Source organism: Stegodyphus dumicola, chromosome X1 (assembly GCF_044657685.1).
Source record: "Stegodyphus dumicola isolate Sdum_Otavi_A_Nest chromosome X1, ASM4465768v1".
In the NCBI taxonomy this organism is placed as follows: domain Eukaryota; kingdom Metazoa; phylum Arthropoda; class Arachnida; order Araneae; family Eresidae; genus Stegodyphus; species Stegodyphus dumicola.
Genome location: NC_140780.1, coordinates 233,388,490 through 233,404,001, shown reverse-complemented (window position 1 = coordinate 233,404,001; position 15,512 = coordinate 233,388,490). Strand labels below are relative to the sequence as shown.

Sequence of the window (15,512 nt, the reverse complement as noted above, 5' to 3'; positions counted from 1 at the left end):
TATCCGGTATATCCGTTACCGATTATAGAAGAAATTCTAAGGAACATAAAATCAACCAAATTTATGACGACTTTAGACTTAACGACTGGTTATTTTCAAATAAAAGTGAGGCCTGAGGACGTGCCTAAGACTGCTTTTATAACCAAGTCTGGCACTTATGCATTTTTGCGTATGCCGTTTGGCCTTTCAGGGGCCCCGGCAACATTTCAGCGATGCATGGACATTGTGTTAAGACCTGTTCTTGGAAAGTCCACATTTATCTATTTAGACGATATCATTATTACTAGTGATAATCTCGACCAACATGTACAGGATTTAAGACAGGTGTTTTCATTATTAAATGAGGCCGGTCTAAAAGTTAATGTCAAAAAGTGCAAATTTGCAGCCCCTGAATTAAAATATTTAGGTTACAAAATATCTCAAAAAGGGATCGAGACAGATGAATCAAAAATAATCGCTGTACAAAAGTATCCGACTCCAAACATGGCAAAGAAGCTCTCTTCTTTTCTAGGACTTTGTTCATATTATAGGTCCTTTATAAAAAATTTTGCAGCTATTGCTGAGCCATTGTTAAAAATAAAAAGGAAAAAGGCAAGATTCTCGTGGACGGCCGAAGCCAATAGTGCTTTCGAAAAATTAAAACAAGCATTAACGCAAGCCCCTGTGTTGAAATTTCCTGAGAAGGATGAGAATTTAGAAATTTCAGCGGATGCTTCGGATTATGCGTTAGGAGCGGTACTTTCGCAAAATCAGCAGCCCGTGGCATTTTTTAGCCAAACTTTAAATCAAACACAAAGAAACTATTCCGCGACCGAGAGAGAGGCACTTGCAGTTCTGTTAGCAGTGCAAAAGTTCCGAGTCTATTTTGGAAAGGCGCCGATAACAGTGTACTCTGATCATGCGGCGGTAACTAGATTGTACTCAGGGAAAAATTTATCCCCCAGGTTAAATAAGATGGGCACTCAAGCTGCAAGAATATAATCTGGTAATCAAGCATACCCCTGGAAAGGAAAATATCGTAGCAGATGCCCTATCAAGAATTAAAATAGACGAACAAGGAAATACCGTAAAGGTGGCAATGCTTACAGCATGTACAATAAATTCCCGAAAAACTGTAATAACCGAACTGGGTAAGGATCCTGAGTTTGGAAGCATTTATGAGTATTTGAAGGATCCTGAAAATTTTAGCCACCAAGATATTGTGGCGATAAGAAATAGGGCGGCCCATTACGAACTAATAGATGGTCTATTATTCTATACAAAAACTACGAATTCCAACAACGAATTTCGACCTGTTATCCCAGCTAGTCTTAGATTAAATATCCTGCAGGAGCTCCATGACAGCCCTTTAGCTTCTCATGCTCATATTCGAAAAACTATCCAACGCGTACGCAAGGCATTCTACTTTCCTGAACTGCAAAAGTTAACAAGGGTGTATGTCCAGTCCTGCCCAACATGTCAAGCAGTTATTTATATTAATTTCCGCCCGGCCGGGTTTCTAAATAGTATTAAATCTGAATTTCCAAATGAAATAATTGGCATCGATTTATTGGGCCCTTTCCCATAAAGTCAGTTAAATAAAAGTCGCTATCTCCTTGTTATGGTTGATCATTTTAGTAAATGGACCGAAATTGTTCCCTTAAAACGAGCCTCGGCGAAATTAGTTACTGATTCTATTTTAAATAAGTATATTTTAAAATACGGGGCGCCCCTAAAAGTTATATCGGATAATGGTCCTCAATTTGTAAGTAATATATTTGAAGACATGTGCCAAAAACTGAGCATACGTCATTAAAAATGGTCCCGTATCGGCCGCAATCAAATATAGCGGAACGGGTCAATAGAAATATAGTGAAAATTATCCGTAGTTATGTTAAAAATTTTCATAAAAGCTGGGATGACTATGTCAATGAATTTGCTTTCGCCCTTAGGACCGCAAAACATGATACAACGGGCAAAACTCCTGCTGAGTTATTTCTAGGCAGAAAGATTATAACACCGTTAGATAAATTATTTTATGTGCAACAAAGAGCCCCAGAATTTAAAATGGGTGATATAGAAAAACTAATAAAAGAAGCAAAAAAGAATACGGAAGTGGCACAAAGAAAATAGAAGCTCTATTATGATTTGAAACGACGGGGAGTAGTTTATAAAGTAGGGGATGAAGTTTTAAAAATTAAGCATTCACTTTCTTCAGCACCAGAAGATAAAACTGCCAAATTTTTTCCACGATTTGAAGGACCATATGTTATAGAAAAAATAACTCACGCTGTAGTAGTGTTAAAAGCCAGAAATGGTGAAACCTGTTCCGCAAACATTGATCAAATCAAGCCCTACTTCGATCGTAATAAAATGCAAATATTTTCAGATCTTTTGCAGGATCCGGCACGGCAGACACCGCAGGCACAAGCTCCAGAGGTGGAAAAACGACAAGTACAAGGGCAAGCCAATAAGAGGCAGGAGCAAGTGAAAAGAAAATTGCCCCGCGGAAAAATTGAAGGTAGCAAGAAAAAGAAGCCGTTCCACCGTCTAGAAAAGAGAGTTCACGAACACCCCCAGAATGAAGAAGGGAGAAGGACGCCATATGTGAAGAGAACCAGGAGAAATGACGGCAACTATAACCCGGCTCTAAAACGGAAGATCTACACATCCGACAGGACTCTCCGCAGCAAAAGTCGCCGAACTGAGGAAGGGCCATCAGCGGCGGAGGAAAAAGTACAACGAAAATTTGAACGGCCAACAACGAATTCCAAGCAGGAACACGACAGAAGTTTCCCGGTTCCGCCAAGACCAGCTGCCATCAAACGGCCAAGACCACAAGCAGAGGAGAAAAAGAAGGTATTTAAGGGTGATCGAACTGGTGAAAAAAGGAAGCTTCCAGAGGAAAGCACTGAAGGGCGAGCCCGTACAAGAAGGAGGATAAATCACACAACTATCTGCAATACCTTTAAAGACTGGGCCCAGAAAAGGATGTCCGAATATCACAAAGATAAGTAAAATTTTATGTTACTTTGCAAACTTAAGTTAATCTTTCATTCTTACTGCAAGTGGCAGTTTTCAAGAAGTTTTACCTCATGCGAGGTCTACCTTTATCGCCAAAAGGGCGAGAAATGAGTTGTTACCGATTTTGGTATTATGTTTTTCAATTACTCGCGTGTAAAACAATTCAATTACGCGTGTGTAAAAGTTGATGTATAATAGCGATGTGTAAAGACTTAAATATTGTAAAAGTTATTGTATAAATTTTATTTAAAACATTCTAGCAAGAGAGAAGTTTTAGTCTGAAAGACTTTTTGAAATGTAGTATTTCAATGTAGAAAGAATTGGCACTTGCTTTGAAAAGAATAGAAGTTAACAATGTACTACTAATGTATGTTTTCAAATGTGTAAAATTAACGGCATGTTGATATGTTCTTATATACAATGTGAACTGTTATTTTAAATGTTAAGAAATACCGTGATAGGGTAAAAGTGAATGTTAAATTTTTTTTTATTCGTGTGACTGTAAAAAGACTAAAGCATGGCGAATATGTGTTAAAGGTTGAATGATGTAGTTAGGCTCTCTGACGCTACACTTTAGAGTTAAACACTTTCAGAATAGTACCTCAGGGTTTAGAGTTGAAATTAGGGTGTGTTAAGAGGTCTTGTTATGTTGAATTTTAACACGTTAGTGTTTTGATTGTAGGAGGAAGTGTGGAACACGTAGACAGAAACACATTCGTGTTTGGTGTTCTTTTACAACACATGTCAGAGAGCACGGGGAGAGATAATTAAAATAGTCATGAATGAAATAAGAATGTTAAGAGAAGTATAATTGTATATGTTACTTGCCATTTCATTGTGTAACCTTTCATTAAACTAGTTTTCCTTCCAGATCTCTGGAAGGAACCAGAATTGAATAAAAGCTCCTGTTTAGATGCAGTACAGATGAAAAAAAATTGTTGTATATCCTGGGAGCTGCTGTTGTAAAAAAAAAAAAACAAATTTCTTTCTTTTAAATTTCTAGTTTCTAGCGAAGTATGTTTGTAAAAGATTGGCCTCGCGTTATATTCTAGAGCTAAAAGTTTTCAACAAGGTCGTTTTAGACCTCAGTTTCAAACTAATTAACTCTGGCGGGAAGTATGTAAGGATCTTAAGTTTTACTAACGTTTATTTTTATTTTGAATCTTTACTATCACTTCTTATTTTCTACTTCCGGCCAGAATTATAAGCGTTAAGGTTTTTATGCAAAGTTGTCTGGCGAACGCCAAGTATTTAAGTTGTGGCTTTTTGCCAAGCGAGAGAGAGGAAGCAGTGAGTTCGAAGCAGGCCGCTTACCTTAGAAGTTACGCAGTTGCTTGTTGCCTTCCAGGCCAGAGGTTTTAATCCTCTTGATAACTTTTAAACGTATTGTAGTGTTCTCAGTTATCTGTACTACATACGCCTTCCTGTTAATATAAGGCCAATCTTCCACGTTTATTATTCTAAAGTTAAATTAGAGTTTAGTTTTATTTTTATACTTTTACGTTAGACCCCAAGTAGCGGGTCAGTGTATTCTGAAGTACGGAAGTTATTGTATATAGAGAAAAATAAAGGGTTTTGTATACCCTTCATGTGTATCCTGTCTACTTACCACAATTAGTGAACATAGCTTTAGTAAGCTCTCTGTTCCGAGTCAGGTCCTTGTATGTTCCCGAAGAAGGTAAGAAGGAACATTGACCCTGATAACATGATAAAATACTTTATCAAAGTAACAGTTATATGTTTCAAAATGCTTACAAAAGTGTTATGTATATAATAACTGCCACTGTTATACTGGTAATGGGTCATTATACTTTTGTTGATATGGACAGATATTGACTGTTTTACATTCAGATGACTTGAAATATTGAAGAAAGCATGTCCCTTTTTTAATTTGTCATTGCGTAAAAAAGTATCTCGGTTTGTGTTTTAGTGCGGCCACTACTTTTATCGTTTGGGTATAAGTTTGGTGTTGACATATGGTAAAATGCTTTCTCCTGATAAAAGTTATGTTTCAGCATGCTTACCGAATGATATGTATATAATAACTGCCACTGTTATACTGGTAATGGGTCATCATAATTTTGTTGATATGAACATATACTGACTGTTTTATATTTAGATGACTTGAAATATTGAAGAAGGCATGTCCTTTTTACTTCCTTATACGAAGTAAAAAGGAAGTATTGTAATCGCGAAAAGTTTCAGGCAGCATATTTCAACGAAAATATCCGTTTTGACCGCTATCGAATGCAATTTAACGATGTTTTTGCACCATATCTGTATGTAAGGACAGAATAAAATACTCTTTTCCTTCAAAAAAATTATAAAACTGATTTTAAATTAATTCTGAAGAGAATTTTTCGTGGCTTCTGTACGAACGTATGTACGTACATACGTTCGTGTGTACGTACGTATCTCATATAACTCAAAAACGAGTAGCCTCAGAACGTTGAAATTTTGTATATAGGACTGCTATAACATGTATATGTGCACCTCGTATTTTGGTTGCAATCGGCCGCACCAAACTTATATAAATATATATATATCCACTCTATGACTTGAAATATTGAAGAAGGAATTTCCTTGCCTTTAATTTGTCATCGCATAAAAATGTGTCAGGATTATGTTTGAAGTGGCCACTACTCTTATCATTTTGATATAATTTTTGTGTTAACATATGGTAAAATGTTTTATCAAGGTAACAGTTATATGTTTCCAGCATGATTAGAAAATTGTATGTTTATAATAGCTGCTGCTATTATACTGGGAATGGGTCATTATAATTTTGTTCATATGGACATGCACTGACTGTTTTATATTCAGAGCACTTGAAAGATGATAATATTGAAAAATTCATTTTCGTGCTGTTGAGTGTTTGCTGCATAAAATGGTATCTGGGTTGTATTTAAATGGCTACCACTTAATGTTTAGTAAGTGGTTATCATTTGGTGTTAACATACTGTAAAATGCTTTCTCATGATAAAAGTTGTGTTTCAGCATGCTTACAAGATGACAAGTTTATGGTAACTGCTGCTTTTATACTGAGAATGGGTCATTATAATTTATATTTTTTATATGTTCATGTACTGACTGTTTTACACTTAAAAATATTGAAAAATTCATTTCCTTGCCTTTAATTTGTTGCTGTGTAAAAAAGAGTCTATGTTGTGTCTTTAAGTGGCCATTACTTATATCATTTGAGTATAATTTTCATGTTAACATATGATAAATTACTTTATCAAGATAACAGTTATGTGTTTCAGCATGCTGACAAAATAACAGGTTTGTAATAACTCCTACTATTATTCTGGGAATTGGCTGAATAAAGGGTGTCTCAAATTAGGAGCACTCATTTCACAAACCTGTGATTTTCATGTGCATTTTGAAATTACCGGTGTCCCATAATTAAGACTGGTGGCTTTCTAGACAAATCATTTTGATATATTCTTTGCTTAAATTAAACAAGCCTGATAGCGAGTAACTTAGAAGATCACGATTTTAGCTTGGAAAAATTACAACAAAATTGTGTTGCATGTAGTGACCAGATACTTTCAAATTGGATACTGGTGCATAGGTAAAACATTTTTATTATTTTCTATATTTGAAACATTAACTGATAATCACTTCCTTTACACAACATCAATAAATGTTTTTACATATACTGGTGATGCTGACATCCATTTGCTGTTGAATGTATCTTTATATGCTTCCTAAATAATAATAGTCATCGTATAAAATTTAATATCATTTGTGCACCTGAAGTGTTTTAAATGGTAATGGACAGTCTTCTCAAGTGTTTGCCCAATATTTATCCATATTATGGCAGTATCGTAATACATTTTGAAACTCTTAATTGGCTGTTGTAAAACGTTAATAATGGTGTTTGTAATTGCCAGACAAAATGGGTTGAAATTTAACGAATAGAAACTTGAACTTGCAGTATCAAAATTTAAATATTAAGGTCACATAGTCTCATCTTATTGTTTCTGATGAGACCCAATTAATATAGAAGCAGTTTTGAAATTTTCACACCTGTTAATAAATAAGAATTGATGAGATTTCTTAGTATGGCAATATGCTTAATGAGATTTCTGCTTCAATTTTTACAAGAAAGTTTGAATAATTTATTGATAAAAAGAGATCAGCTGGTTTTAACTTATTTGTATGTTATAACTTAGGTGTTGTGTTGTTATGCTGACTGCTTGCATAAAATTGTAAATAAAAATTTTTTATTTTTCACTTGTGAATCTTTATTTTCAAGTTCAGCTATATAACTAACACAATACAATTAAGTACATATACAAGTAATATTATTGGTTCTACAGATTTAAGCAATAATTTTAAATTGCACATTGAATTATTTGCTAAGCAAACCTCTGATATACTAATTTATTTGAAACTTGCAAGACACATAGCATATTATAGTCAAAATTTAGTGCATTTTTATACCATTTTCTTTTAAAGACAAATTACTGATTGGAAGAAAAATGAAATGATAAGTAATAGTTTGTATGCAGATAATTTGGGTTTTTTTCATAAATATTAGAAAAATATAAAGCAATATTAAATTATGAGGGAAAAGTCAGAAATTCCTTTTTGAGTTAGTATGGCTGATTTTTAACTTTTTAAATGCTGCCGTGAAACCTACAAGGAAGTATAATTCATTAAAGTCAAGAAATAAGAAACAAAAAATTCTTAAATTTATGTCAAATTTTATTGTGTTAAATTTTGAAGTAATTAAATTATTCATTATATATAATTGAATCTCTGAATAAAATCCCACCCAAGTATCTATATCAAATAGTGAAATCAACGTTAAGTACGGCACTAGCGCGCAGCCTATTTTGTTTCGTTGCTCTCTCGGGGTTTCGACACAGACGACTACGCATGACATCACAATCCAGTGTCCCGGCTTCCTTCTATAAGGAGGTGTTGGTACTTCCCAGAGCAATTACAAAGCTCTTTATGAAGCCTTAGAATGAGTGATACAGGAATGTGTCCCTCTTAGGAGGTCTTGGATTCTGAAAAGAAGAGAAGAGGTGCTTTGCCTCTGTGGCAACTAGAGTCGTCATGCATCTGGTGCTATGTATGACATTATGAGTAAATTCAAGTACATGGCAGGAAATATGAATGTTCCCAAATGTGAGAGTAGTATCAATCTCCAGATGACACTGTCCAATATGGGCAACACACAAGAAAATAAAATATACAGTATTAAAAAGTTTGTGTTATGAAACATAACAGGCAGTTAGGCTACGTGTATGTGAGGGGGGAAATCACACGTCAGGCATTTAAATGAACTGCCAGTGTTCATCCATTTTATACCCTTGTCACTGTTTGTTTTTAGTAAAGAGAAAAATATTTGCAAATGTAAAATCGATGGCAACCCTGTTTCTCAATATGTTTGCCATCGGTTTAAATTTTGAAGGCTGTCTGAAAATCATATTAAAAAATATTTATTAATTATAAACATAAATATAATATATAATGGAAATAACATATAGCTATCTGTAATTGCCAGATTAGAGATTATGTATTTTCTTATATATGTCGTAGGGCTTGAAGAATACTTAAATAGGCTTCCAAAGTATTACTTCTCCAAGTAAATATGAAAACAGACTACTACACTATAGATTAAATAGGAATGACTGAACTTTCTCTTTAATATATTTGAATCACTCAATGAACTTCTTTTGATTGTCTTCAGAGACAACCAAAAAACATTTTCCCCCTATCAGATACCATTAATCTATTTTTTAAAAAATCAGACATACAGAAATAGATGAAGGAAGGCTTCTTTTTTCATAGAATGCAACACAGAGTATATGATTCCATTTTTACTTAATGAGCACTAAACATTATCAGTTAACTAATAAGTCCTTCTTTGGGTACCATAATTCAGAAATCTGTGTTAATGTGCTATTTTTTTTATTTATTTTTTTTTAATTTGAATACTTCAAGAATAATCAGAAAAGCATGTAAATGCACTTACTATAGTTCTCCCAATGTTTCCCCCTTACATTCATCATGTATTAACTTGCATTTTCAACTATAGTACTTTGAAATAAAGATATAATGTACTGTAATTTAGTACCTGGAACCTTAGACACAAATGGCTTGAAAATGCAACCAGCACTGAGCAAGCGAAGCACTTCAGTTGAGTATTTTATAATTATTGTTATGAATTTTGTATATATCTAAATAATTTTAGTGAAATTATATGATCTCTTGTATAATATAACATAAAATGCTTGAAAGAGCGAAGCTGTGCCAGAATAATATTACAAGGACAATTCTATTTAACATTGAGGTAAATAGCTGTCTTGGTGTATTGGCGAGATATCGCAGAGCTCACGACGGTACTGTAACTGATCCTTATGTGTCAGTGGTCAGCAAACTCATTAGTCAGAAGAGCCAGCTATCAATAGTTCAAAGATTGAAATATCTATTAAGGGCCACATTTTTTAAACTTAACCACTTGCGCTAAAAAGACGTGCCGTGCACATTGAGATGCTTTTGTCTCAAACCGCGAGCGACGTGAACACCACGTCGATAGGCATTTATCGCAAAAATGAAAATAATGTGGTGCACATGTCGCCCAACAACGAGATTGTTTATTTCTTGAGTTACAGCTCTTGATTGCACTCACAGATGCGGAGTGGCGTAAATGAGACACTTTACTGCTTGTTATATTGCAGCGCACGGCACCGCAACCTTGAAGTTTAGTCGTAGTGCAAGTTTTTGAATTATATAGGTAGATATATTGTTATTTACTTTATTAATCTTGCGCTGGTTTTTACTAAAAACGTCTTCATTCTGATCAAGGTACGTTCTCTGAAATCGCCCCTCTTCCAATTCTCTCATCCTCTTTTTTCTTGTAATGCTCTTTTCGTGTACCTTCTTTCGTTCATCCTCTGTATATGTCCAAACCATCTTAACATACCTTTCTCAATTCTATATCTTTCTCACTTCACAACACTAATTAAAATTAACTTAAAATTTCAATTTTTAAGTCTTAGTTAAACTATATAAGTATGTTAAATAAAACGTGATATCAGATTTAATAATGATACTATTTATTTGTAAAATAAAACTGTAAGGCATCCAAAAACTTAAATCATGATAATGATGAATGAACACTATCTGGGTTTAAGCAAGGTGAACAACCTGGCTGCGGGATTGTTTTTTGTGGATTTTCCCACAGGAAACATATACGAGGCAGTTTTCCTTAGAAAGTTCACGAAGGCATCCTTTCCCTTAGGGTAAGTAGCCTTTGTTTGCTTTTCCATATTCAAGTTGTCCTAAATTAACATCATAAATTTGTTATTTTCCCAGTCTTCCAGTGGAGTATTTGTCTTTCCATCAGAATATAGTAAGCTCTTTTCTTTTATCCTTTTCCTGTGCATACTGTAATAGAAAATGAGCGTAAGAAATGGGTTTATTATTATTTAACTTTTAGGATTTTTTTTTTTTTTTTTTTTTTTTTTTTGTTATTACCATATGCAAAGGGTCATCAATGCTTTTATTTTACTTATTTTAGAGGAGATGTTCAAATGCAAAATATGTTCTGCATTTGTTTGTAATATTGTTCTTAAACGTTTTTTCTGTTTCATTAATATTGGATTTCAATTTACTTATAGGCCAGGAGAGCAGAACAAAAGAGTGTCCAGAATGTTGATGATCGTACTTTAATTCTTGTTTACAAATTCCCAATGAGTGAGATTATTACAGACTTTTTTAATGAACTAAAATCTATATCATCTGGCTTTGCAAGGTAAATTATTTTCAACTTGTGATCTATTTTGATCACCAAATCTTTGTAAATTCTAAACTATGTACACTGCGTTGGGGAGGACAGGTCTATATCTCCCGTTCTACTGGGCCGATTTACGAAATTCAAAGTGCGTTTTTCATGTCTCGAAAGCGCGACCTAGGATATATATTAGTTTTATATATAGCATTGTTCTAACACAGAATCAGACTTCATAGCATCTGCATCTCATCATTAAGCCAAGTGTCACTACCTCAGAATTATGTGGAGCTGTTCTATTAGCCAAATTACTAAACAAGTTCAGAAAACTCTAAACATGAATATCAGTTCAGTGCACGCTTGTATAGATTCATCAGTAGTTCTATCGTAGATTGAAAGCTTTCCGGGAAGATGGTACACTTTTGTGGGCAATCAAGTTTTACAAATTCACAATCTATCCCTACTCATTGCTGGAATAATGTTCTTTCAGCACAAAATCCAGCTGGTGTGCATTCTAGAGGTTCCTTACATTCAGAATTATTGCAAACAAGCTATTGATTCAATTGTCCAAGTTGACTGCGAATGTCCAAAGAACACTGGCAAAAAATTAAAGATCAAGACATCCCTAACGAGAACATAAATGAAGCAGATCGAAATTTGAGATATTGGTTTATTCCGCCATTACAGATCAGGCTTAAACTCAACTTTTGGATTTAAGTTATAAGAATCTGTTTAGTTTTACTAACTAGTTACCTTACAGAATGTAAATTTCTAGCTCATATATATTCATATGAGGTAGAAAGGAGATAGTATGTAAAGGAAGGTTTTCAGAGCGTAGAATCTGAATGCATTCCACCTGTTGAAGGCCACGTTGCTGGATTGATTCTCTGGAGAGCTGTATTCTGCGGCATTGCATTATTCTCTGTATTGTGCCTGTCACTCCATCTTAGGTTAGAGCCAACTCGCACGTTTGTCTATTTGTGTAGTCGTTGGGCTAACTTACAGTTGCTTATTTAAGTCGAATTCTTTACATTTGATTTAAGACATAAATTTTGGCTATTCTTTGAGCACAAATGCTGCCTTTTGTTAAGATTGAGTTGAATAAAAGAGTCCTCTACACCTTTTGTCAAGCTCTGTGATACTTCAAAGGATGTAGTGCTAATTCTTTTAAGGTCTTAGAAGGTTCCTACACTGGATGCTGCCAAAGAAAATGAGACTTGATAAAGACACCCGCCCTTTGAAGAGAAACATGTCTCAAGAAAATTCAATGTTGAGTTTTCCCCCCTCCCTAGAATGTCACAAGCTCCACCAGCTCCATTTAATCCCATGGAGGGATTTGAATTGATCATAGATATTATAAGGGCTGCCATAAAACCTGCTGTCACCATTGATGGGAAAACTTCAGTAACTAACTTCCTCGAACAGTTAAATTCTAATTTTCTACTGTATCCAGAGCGACAATAACCTTGTCTGCTGCTTCTGACCCAATGCTTTAAAACAATCTCAACAGAAGTCCGTTTGCATATTGGCTGTTATGTGGCCCCTCTTGATATTTTATTATTATAAATTTAAATTACACTCACAAATTGTTGATTTTTATATCTTACGGAAGTTTACTGCATATGTGTTTTTCTGTCTTTAATATTAAGAGTATTCATCCTGCATTACAAAAAGCAGTGGAATATCAGAGACTAAATGTTTCTGTAGGAGAATTGAATATATTTACTAACAGTTCGGGTTATGACAATGAAATTGGTGCAGCATATGTAGTTTACCTTTTTGGTACAGAAATAGGCTATGGCAAAATTATATTTGAACCTTACAATTCGGTTTTTCAAGCCTACTTGGCTGCTGTTATATTTGCTCTTAAATGGATTGATAAAAACATGTATTAATATATATATATACAGATTCATTATCTGGTTTGGAAGCACTAGCAGATGCTGCTAACACTAATATTGTGGTCTCATATATATATAAGATCTCCTTGTAAACGTTGAGAAAATACATGAAGTGAAAATGAACTGGGTGAAAGTCTAGATTGGTGTTATAGGCAGTGAGAGGTCCAGCATACTGGCTAAAGAGACTGCTATGGGTAATTCCGGGGATGCATTTGATATGAAGATGATGTGATAATGATTACAATCAAACAATTACTGGACATGGATGCTTCTTGGCATACTTAAAAAGATTTAATTTCCAAAATATAATAGTCTCTGATATTTTTGTAGTGCTCGAGGCAATGCACGACATTTCATCAAAGACTGCATATTATTGTGGCATATTAAGGAAAAACATGGTAACATAAAGGAATTCTGTTGCCACAGGAAAGAGTTTAGATATGCAAAAGATTTAATGAACTTTATGAATGGCAATAGAAACAATATTGGGAATTATGATTTTATGTTTTTAACAGGATTTTTGTTTTAATCATTGTTAGGTGTGCTGCGTTAATGAAGCTGATTATTATTGGCCAGGAGGGTTGCAGCACACTCTTATCTTATATTACTTTACTATAGCCAGTGCCAGAAGCACAAAAAGTTGTTATTGCGATGCCCACACTTAGAGGCCAGGCTTCCACTTGATATAAGTGCATTGGAAATTTATGTTGGATGAGCCAGGAAGCGATATCTACAAATTTTAAAATTTTAAAAATGCTATCATTAAAGCGTTCCCCCATTTTGAAGATAGGGCATAGTTCAAGTTGGAGCTATTTAGTAAATTTCAGTTTAAAGTTGAAGACCTAATGGATTTTTAATTTGTTGTATGGCAAGAAAGATCAAGAAATTATTCAAATTATCTTGCATATGTTATAAGAAATTTCTCGTGCTTTCTTAGCATGCCTTCGGGGTGTAGTGGTCTGCAAGCTCGGCGCGTATTGAGAGGCATTCTTATGCAGAATGGTCAATGGATGGCATACTTCAGTAAAACCCTCAATCCAGCACAAAGAAACTGTACTACCACTGAGCGGGAAAAGCTCGCATTTTTATTAGCAGTATAAAAAAATTCAAAGTCTACTTTGGCGAAGCTCCAGTTACAGTTTAATCCGATCATACTGCTGCTGGGCGCTTATATTCAGGAAAGACTTTACCGCCAAGATTTGATTAGATAAGCACTTACTTCAAGAATTCAGCTTAATTACTAAACATACTCTCAGAAGGTAAATATGATAGCCTATGAATAAAGAAGAAATATGAGAATAAAGTTGAATAAGAAAGGAAGTACAGTAGCATGTATTATGACAGCAAAAATCCCTCATTCAAGGAAGACTATCGTGCAAGAATTACGAATTACAAAACATTTATTTTTGTTACTATCAGAAATAGAGAATTATGAACTTATCAAAAATCTTTTATTTTACGCAAAAACAACAAACCAAAATTATAAGCCTAGAGCTGTTATCCCAGAAAGTTTAAGATTAAGCATTTTAAATGAGTTACACGATTCGCCCATTTTGGGCCACTTGAGAATAAGGAAAACAGTACAACGAGTTCGCGAGATGGTATGTTTTCCACATTTTTAAAAGTTTGTAAGTACGTATGTCAGGTCGTACCATATTTATCAGTTAAATAAGGATGTTAATTATAGTGCGGCCAGGTACTTAAATAGTACAAAGGCGAAGTTTTCAAATGAATTATTCGGAATAATATTTTAGGCCCACACTCACGTAGTGATGTCAATAAAAACATATATTATCTACTTATCTTAGATCATTTCTCTATGTGGGTAGAAATAGTCCTACTAAGAAGAGCCTTGGCTAAAATAGATTTAGACTTTTCTTAAATAATTATATTTTAAAATGCAAAACTCCATTTAAAGTAAACTCGAATAATAGAAAAGAGTTTGTTAGGCAAATATTTGGCGAACTGTGCTCAGGACTTGGCATACGACATTTAAAAATGGTGACTTATTGGCAGTAGTCAAGCCTAGTGGAGGGGGTGAATATAGTTAAAATGATATATTGCTATGTGAAAAACTATCAAAAGTGGTAGGATTCGCGGTCGATGAGTTAGCATTTGCCATAAGGTCAGCAAAGCATGATGAGACAGGAAAGACTCCAGCAGAATTCTTCCTTAAGTGAAGTTTCATTTTAATTTAGTTTAGACATTGGAACTTCATTTGAACCTGAGAGATTCATGTGAGAAAATGTTAGTGAAAATATAAAGAAATTCTAAGAAACTCGTGTGTCTTGATGTAAGGTGCGAGTTGAATTGCCTTAATTTAATGTATTGTAAATGTATTATTTAATGTAGTAATTCTATTGTTTTTGTATTTAAAATGTTAAAGTACTGTTAAATATATGTGTTTAAGTAAATTAAAACTTGTAACAATTAAAATTGTATAGTGTGAATGAGATGTTTATATGCAAGCTAGCAAATTAAGAGGATTTTGACTTGAAAGCAAAAAAACTAGCTGTGTGCATGAGTTTGAGGTTTGGCTTTCAAGCCAACACAAAAGTAGTTTAAATCATGCCTTTGTTAGCACATTAGGTGTAGTTTTGATAGCAAGGTGTTTTTGAGGTCTAACATTTAGTATGTGGGTTAGGTGGTAGCATCGTGCCACTTATACAAAAGAAGCCAGCTTGATCATTACTGGAAAGCAGTAAAAATGTACTGTAAGAGATTTTATTGATAGAGGAAGAAGAGGGCAGAGATTTTATTGATAGAATACATGAGGTACATGAAAGTTACTGGTGTTGTTTGAGTAAAACGTATTTTTTTTTATTCTGTGTCCTCCGTTTTCATTTACTTTTTGTAGT

General features: G+C 34.2%; 1 protein-coding gene across 2 annotated transcripts in view; it reads left to right on the top strand.

The window, feature by feature from the left end:
- The window catches only part of waw (Translation factor waclaw), a 166,188-nt gene that overhangs the window by 128,184 nt on the left and 22,492 nt on the right, over nucleotides 1–15,512 (top strand). For both annotated transcript variants that reach the window (XM_085807117.1, XM_035366146.2), the window contains exon 15: nucleotides 10,644–10,777. In XM_085807117.1, coding sequence (XP_085663243.1) covers nucleotides 10,644–10,777 — 134 coding nt within the window. The remainder of the gene's footprint in view (nucleotides 1–10,643; nucleotides 10,778–15,512) is intronic.